The sequence below is a fragment of the Scylla paramamosain genome, chromosome 29, assembly GCF_035594125.1.
Source record: "Scylla paramamosain isolate STU-SP2022 chromosome 29, ASM3559412v1, whole genome shotgun sequence".
NCBI lineage: Eukaryota > Metazoa > Arthropoda > Malacostraca > Decapoda > Portunidae > Scylla > Scylla paramamosain.
In genome coordinates, this window is record NC_087179.1 from 14,714,380 (window position 1) to 14,721,879 (window position 7,500).

At 47.5% G+C, this 7,500-nt stretch overlaps 1 protein-coding gene across 10 annotated transcripts in view; it reads right to left on the reverse strand.

Moving 5' to 3' along the window:
- LOC135115384 (uncharacterized) overlaps nucleotides 1-7,500 on the reverse strand; it is a 210,010-nt gene that overhangs the window by 12,980 nt on the left and 189,530 nt on the right. For all 10 annotated transcript variants that reach the window (XM_064032111.1, XM_064032108.1, XM_064032104.1 and 7 more), the window contains 2 exons: nucleotides 6,349-6,681; nucleotides 5,699-5,795 (listed from right to left, as the gene is read on the reverse strand). In XM_064032111.1, the coding sequence (XP_063888181.1) occupies nucleotides 5,699-5,795; nucleotides 6,349-6,681 (430 nt within the window). The remainder of the gene's footprint in view (nucleotides 1-5,698; nucleotides 5,796-6,348; nucleotides 6,682-7,500) is intronic.

Consider the following 7,500-nt stretch of genomic DNA (forward strand, 5'->3'; position numbering starts at 1 on the left):
GAGGAGGAGGAGGAGGAGGAGGAGGAGGAGGAGAACAAGAGGTAATAGGAACCCAGAAGAGCATAAAGTAAGAGAAAAGGAGGAGGAGGAGGAGGAGGAGGAGGAAAAGGAGGAGGAAAGGACAAGAGGAAGAGGAGGAAGAGGAAGGGGAAGAGGAGGAGGAGGAAATTTTCACCATATGTTGTGGTATCTGAAATTTTCTTCACTCAAGGACAGAAGGTTAATGGAGGAGGAGGAGGACGAGGAGGAGGAAGGGGGGAGGAGGAGGAGGTGGAGGAGGAGGAGGAGCAATATGGCGATAGAGGCAAAAATGAAGGACAAAGACATAAGGAATAAAAATAAAAATAATTTCTCTCTCTCTCTCTCTCTCTCTCTCTCTCTCTCTCTCTCTCTCTCTCTCTCTCTCTCTCTCTCTCTCTCTCTCTCCTTATTTCATCACGTCTTTACCTTCCTCTTCTCTTTATTTCCTTCCTTTCCTTCCTCTCAGTAGCACGCCTCCTCCTCCTCCTCCTCCTCCTCCTCCTCCTCCTCCTCTCGTGACAGGTGCACTAATAATATAATGACAGTCAACAGGTGCTAACAGACAGACCCACCTGTTACTCCTCTTCCTCCTCCTCTTATTCCCCCTCTCCTTCCTCCCACAATCTCTCTCTTCATCGCTAGTCCTCCTCCTCCTCCTCTTCCTCCCAATTCCCCCTTCTTCTCTTCCTCTCTCCTATCACACTCCTCTTCTTTTTCTTCCCTAACTAGCCTTCTTGTTCCCTACATAGTCCTCTTTCCTTTTCCCTCTCCTCTAATCCTTCTTCCTCTCTCTGTTCCTCCCCTCCTTCCTTTCTCTCTCTCTCTCTCTCTCTCTCTCTCTCTCTCTCTCTCTCTCTCTCTCTCTCTCTCTCTCTCTCTCTCTCTCCCCCTATAGTCCTCTGCTCTTCTTCCTTCCCCATCCTATTCCCCTCCCCTAATCTTCCTCCCCTTCTTCTCCTCCAACTTCTTTTCCTCCTCGTTGCCATATAGAAGAACACTGTCTTCCTCCTCCTCCTCCTCTTCCTTCTCCTCCTCCTCCTCCTCCTCTTCCTCCTCGTCACTCCGCCCACACATAAGGACCAAGTGTATAGCTGCGCCTCCTAGGGGGTGAGGGGGAGGAAGGGGGAAGGGGAGGGATGTAGCGCCCCTCACCGTCCCCCACCGCCTCCCCCTCCACCCATGCCACCACCTCAGGCTGTTAGACACGCAACCTGATGGACCAGACGGCCAGACAGACAGGGCAATGGTGAAAGACAGGGCCCTTACCAGACACAGGGATACCGATAGACAGACAGACAGACAGACAGTCGAAATGATAGCTGGAATGAAGACGAAGGGATATATAGACAGACAGACAGACAGACAGACAGACAGACAGACAGACAGATCAGTAGAGAACATCAAGCAAAGACAAAAACGACAAAAATAAATAACAGACAGACAGACAGACAGACAGACAAAAAAAATAGACAGACAGACAGACAGACAGACAGACGGACAGACATGGTCATCCTAACAAAAAACAGTTGGTCAGCTAATCTCCCCCCTACACCCCAACACCCTGCCTCCTCCCCTCTCCCCGTCACCAGTAAACTTCTGCCCCACCCACCACTTAGACCCCCCCACAAATTCCCCACAAGACCCCCTCCTGTGTGTTTACTGTCCTCCTCCTCATCCTCCTCCTCTTTTTTCCTCCTCCTCTTCCTCTTCCTCCTTATCCTCTTGCTCCTTTTTTCCTCTTCCTCCTCCTCTTTTTTCCTCCGTCTCCTTCTCCTTCTTCTTATCCTCCTGCTCCTTTTTTTCTACTCCTCTTTCTTCTATTCTTTTCTTTTTTCTCCACCACCACCACCACTACCACCACCACCACCACCTCCTCCTCCTCCTCCTCCTCCTCCTCCAGACAGTTACCTTCCTTCCTTCCTCCCTTCCTTCCTTCCTTCCTTCCGAGAGAGAGAGAGAGAGAGAGAGAGAGAGAGAGAGAGAGAGAGAGAGAGAGAGAGAGAGAGAGAGAGAGAGAGAGAGAGAGAGAGAGAGAGAGAGAGAGAGAGAGAGAGAGAGAGAGAGAGAGAGAGAGAGAGAGAGAGAGAGAGAACCTAAAAAATAAGCTTCATAAACATCATGTAAACACACCACCACCCCCATCACCCCTCACCCCTCACCCCCATCACCCCAGTGGGCGTCTGTGTTGTAGCATGGTGGACGTGTTTACAAATGGGGGGGACATGGGGGGGTGTGGGGAGTGACCTTAGCCGACCAGGTCACGCAGGGGTCAAGTGGGGGGGATGTGGAGGGGTGAGGAGGTGAGAGAGAGAGAGTGCCAAAAGTCTGGGGTGCCAAGAAGTGTCTGGGTGGGGTGGAGATGTGTGGGGTGCTTTTTTGGGGGGTGAGCTAAGGGATGGGGTGTTTTGGGGTGTGTTTGGGGTGTTACCAGAGTGTGATGTCAATTGGAAACAAGATGGTAACACTGCCAGAGTTTTGGGGTGTGTGGTGTTGAATGGGACGCCTCTAGTGGTGTGTGGTGCCCTTGTGGTGTCGCTGGGGTGCATCTATGGCTATGCGGTTTTGGGGTGTTTGTGGTGGTGTGTGGGTGGTGTGTGTGGTGCGGTGTGGTGTGGTTATTGGGAAGGAAAGGAGAGATGACAGTGCAATGAAAGGAAGAATGAATGAAAAAGAAGGGGAATGAATGAATGAACCAATGAAGGAAGGAAAGGTTATGAGGAGAGGGAAGAAACAGAAGAGGAAGGAATAATTTGATGATGGTGAAAAATGGAATGAAAGAAGGACAATAAAGTTCATGGTATTTGTAACTGAGGGAAAAATATGAAAAAAAAATGAAGGAAGGAAGATGGGATAAGAGGGAGAGGAAATAAGAGAGGAATAAAGAGGAGACTTGATAATGAGGAGAGGTGATGAGAAGAAATCAATGAAAAAGATATTAGAAAAGTGGTAATGATGATGATGATGATGATGATAGTGAAGGAGAGTGATTAGAGGCAATAAATGGAGACAGGTTATTGGAGGAGGAAAGAAAAGAAAAAAAAAATAATGAGTTGGATGATGATAGAGAGAGGAGGGAGTGATGAAAGGTGATGATGAAGGAATGAATAGGTGTGTGTGTGTGTGTGTGTGTGTGTGTGTGTGTGTGTGTGTGACGCTTCCTGACGACACACAGCCTGCTCTCATCCTCCCCCTCCCCCTCCTCCTCCCCCTCCTCCTCCTCCTGTTTCTCAATCTCTCACATACCTCCCCCTTACTCCCTAACCTATCCTCCCCTACACTACCTTCCCTTCCCTCCCCTTCTTCCTTCCCATCCCTCCACCCCCATCTTCTCCCCCAAGGTGGCCATCTGGCGGTGGACAACTGAAGTTTACATAGATACGAAAACCAGCAGGCCGGGACTGTAAACAACACGAGGAGGAGGAGGAGGAGGAGGAGGAGGAGGAGGAGGAGGAATGTGGAGGAGATGGACATGTGAAGGACGGAGGAAAAAGGAGAACGACTAAATGGAGGAGGAAGAGGCGGAGGACGAAGAGTAAGAGGAGGAGGTGGAGGAGGTGGAGGTGGAGGAGGTGGAGGAGGAGGAGGAGGAGGAGGAGGATATATAAAAGGTAAGACAAACAATATACAAACACCGCCCAATAATTATCAATGTTTAGAGAGAGAGAGAGAGAGAGAGAGAGAGAGAGAGAGAGAGAGAGAGAGAGACAGATTCCCTCTCACTCAATGTCCCTCACTAATTTCACCTCCTCCCCCTCCTCCTCCTCCTCCTCCTCTTGGTCTGAGTGATACGAACCATACGCCTCCTCCTCCTCCTCCTCCTCCTCCTCCTCCTTCTCCTCGTGAACCAGTAAGGCAGGTGCGCAGGTCCGGTTTCTGAAAGGATTACGTCTCCTCCTCCTCCTCCTCCTCCTCTTCTTCTTCTTCCTCTACTTTCCTCTTCCCTCTTTATCCTCGTCTATCTATCATCTTAATCTTATTTTAGTAGCAGTTGTTGTTGTTGCCCCCCCCCCTCTCTCTCTCTCTCTCTCTACAAACAAAAAAGGTAATGTGAGAGATAATGTGTAGTGAAAGTGATGGAGTTTGTGCTAATGATGATGATGATGATGGTGATGGTGATGGTGTGTGTGTGTGTGTGTGTGTGTGTGTGTGTGTGTGTGTGTGTGTGCGCGCGCGATACTTTATTGGTTGCGGTCTTCCTCTTCCACCACCACCTTCCTACTTTATCTTCCTCTTCCTCTTCCTCTCCTCCTCCACCTCCACCTCTTCGCTGTTTTCTTATTCCTTTCTCCTTTTCCTTTTCTTGAGCTCCTTAATCGTTTCCCTTTCCTCCTCCCTTTTCTCTTTCCCTTTTCCTCCTTTCCTCTTTGCTATTCTTTCCCCCTCCCTCTTCCTCATTCCTTTTTCCTCCTCTCCAAAAATTCTCTTTGTATTCCTTTCGTTATGTCCCTGTTCCTTCTTTTCTCTATTTGTCTTCCTCCTCCTCCTCCTTTTCCTCTCTGCATTTCTAATTCTCCTTTCTCTATTCATCTTCCAATTTCTTCTCCTCAGCTCTATCCTATCGTATTCACCTTCCTCTCCTCAGTTTCTCCATCACCACCACCACCACCATCTCCTCCTACCGTGGCCAGGTGTTGGAGGTGCGGGCAGGTGGGCAGGTATGAGGCGCCGTGGGTGGAGTATCTGCACCGTTCCCTGTATGGTACGCGGCACGTGGACCCCCTAACCCCCTCTGTCCCTTGCTTTGTGGTGCTGGATCCCTCTTACGTGGCATCGGATTCTCTCTATGCTGTTTGTTGTGGTGTTTATACTTATTTCAAATTTAAAGGTGGGTTTGTTTGCGATCGTTTTTTTTTTTTTTCATTTATACTTCAGAGTTACGGCGATTGCTTATAAAAAATGTATGTGTGTGTCTAAGTAAGATGAAAAAAAAGTGTGGAGTAAATTAGACAGGTGTGTGGAGTGATTGGACAGGTGTGTGTGTGTGTGTGTGTGTGTGTGTGTGTGTGTGTGTGTGTGTGTGTGTGTGTGTGTGTGTGTGTGTGTGTGTGTGTGTGTTTATTGGTAGGTGAAGTGATTGGACAGGTGTGTACAGTGATTAACAGGTGTGTAGACTGTAGAGTGACAAGTGGAATAAGTAGGAAAAAAAAAATACAGGTGGGAGAAAAATGGTGGAACAGGAAAGATGGGATGGACAAGGTGGAGCGGTAAGGTGGAGCAGGTAAAGTATAACAAGTAAGGTGGAAGAAGAAGAAAAATAGTGAAAAAGTGGCACAGCACAGAATAGATGATGTGGAACACGCAAGATGGAACGCTGAGGTGGAAGAGGTAAGGTGGAGCTAAAATGATGGAACAATAGAGGGCATAAATACAAAATAAAACCCCCAAAAAAAAGATGAAAAATGGAACAAAAATGATGAAACAAAAGATGAAACAAAGGTGAAACAAAAAAAAATGATGAAAAAAAAGAAAACGAAAAAAAAGTGAAAAGACAAAAATAGTGAAAATATAAAAAAAAATAAACAACAAAGACAATGAAAAAAATGACAGATAAGATGGAATAAATCAGGTGGAAGAGGAAAAGTGGAAGAACCTAGGTAAAAAAAAAAAAAAAAAAAATCGAAAAAAAAAAATAAGGTGGAAGAAGGAAGGTGGAAGGGTGAGGTGGAGCACACATTACCTCGTAGGGTGGAGGGAAGGCCCCGCGTCCTGAAGCGTTCGATGAGTGCCGTGTGGAGCTCATCTATGTACTTAATTGCCTCCTCGATCACCTCCACCTGTTGGGCCAGAGAGAGGGAGAGGGTGGTCAGGGGGAAAGGGTGGAGGGAAGTGGAGGGGAGAGAAGGGAAGGGGAGGGAAGGAAAAGGAAGAGGGATGGAGATGAAAGATAGGTAGCAGGGGAAGGTATGGAGAGAGAGAGAGAGAGAGAGAGAGAGAGAGAGAGAGAGAGAGAGAGAGAGAGAGAGAGAGAGAGAGAGAGAGAGAGAGAGAGAGAGAGAGAGATTCAAAAGATAGACACACACACACACACACACACACACAATGCTTGAAGTCTCTCTCCCTCTCTCTCTCTCTCTCACACACACACACACACACACACACACACACACACACAGTGCTTAAAAAAGAAAAAAATAATTAACACCAGAAAAAAAGACACACATACATACATATATAATTGATAAAAAAAACAATCCTACAATTATTTATTTTATTGATTTAACTTACTAAGATTTAACCAGTTTGCTCTCTCTCTCTCTCTCTCTCTCTCTCTCTCTCTCTCTCTCTCTCTCTCTCTCTCTACACACACACACACACAGCCGTCCTTACCTTAGTGACAACCGGCTTCTCCTGCAGGGCGGGCACCATGTCCCTCAACTTTTTAAACTCCTGCCTCTTGACCCTCTTCAGCCGTGACCTCCTGTACTTCCTAGCGATTCTCGAGGCGTGGGGCCCGGACGACATCTTCCCCTGCTGCTGTGGTGGCGGGGGTGGTGGTGTGGGGGTGTGGTCAGCGCTGAGGTGGCAGGGGCGGGGGTGGTGTCTGTGGTGCAGCGTTGTGGTGGTGGTCGTGGTGGTGGTGGTTGTGGTGGTGTGGTGGGGGTGCACGGAGCCGCCACAGAAGCATAATGTTGCCACGCTTACTTTGGTTTTCAGTTCCACCTGTTTGGGAGAGAGTGAGAGGGGTGAATGGGAGGGGAGAGTGTGTGGGTGAATATGCGAGGGAGTGAGTGACTGGGGGTGAGTGTGTGTGTGTGAGAGAGTGAGTGAGTGATTGGAAGAGATTTGGGTGAACTGTGATTGGGAGGAAGATAATGAGTGACTGGCTTCGTGAGGAAACGAATGAGTGAGCGAGTGAATTAGAGTGAACGATTAAAAAAAAAAAAACGAAGATCAAAATTCATAAACATGAGACGAACACGCACAACAAAAATATAAAAATAGACAAAATAGTGATAATTATTTAGTATCAATGAAAAGATAACAGCCATCTCTCTCTCTCTCTCTCTCTCTCTCTCTCTCTCTCTCTCTCTCTCTCTCTCTCTCTCTCTCTCTCTCTCTCTCACCCACGCCTCTCCCAGTTTGGCGTTCATGCGTGTGTCTGTTTATCCATATACGACTTTTCATTCATTCTTGCTACGACCACCTGCTGCTGAAGGAGGAGGAGGAGGAGGAGGAGGAGGAAGAGACAAAGAAAAAAACAATTGGACAGCAGTAATAATATAAGGAAATGTTGAGAGAGAGAGAGAGAGAGAGAGAGAGAGAGAGAGAGAGAGAGAGAGAGAACCATCCACACTCGAAACAACCAAAATATTGAAAAAAGACGAACCTTTGTGTGTGTGTGTGTGTGTGTGTGTGTGTGTGTGTGTGTGTGTGTGTGTAAATGCATTTGTATGTAGAGACACACACACAAACACACACACACAGATCTATAACCAAATATAACAACAATACACACACACACACACACACACACACACA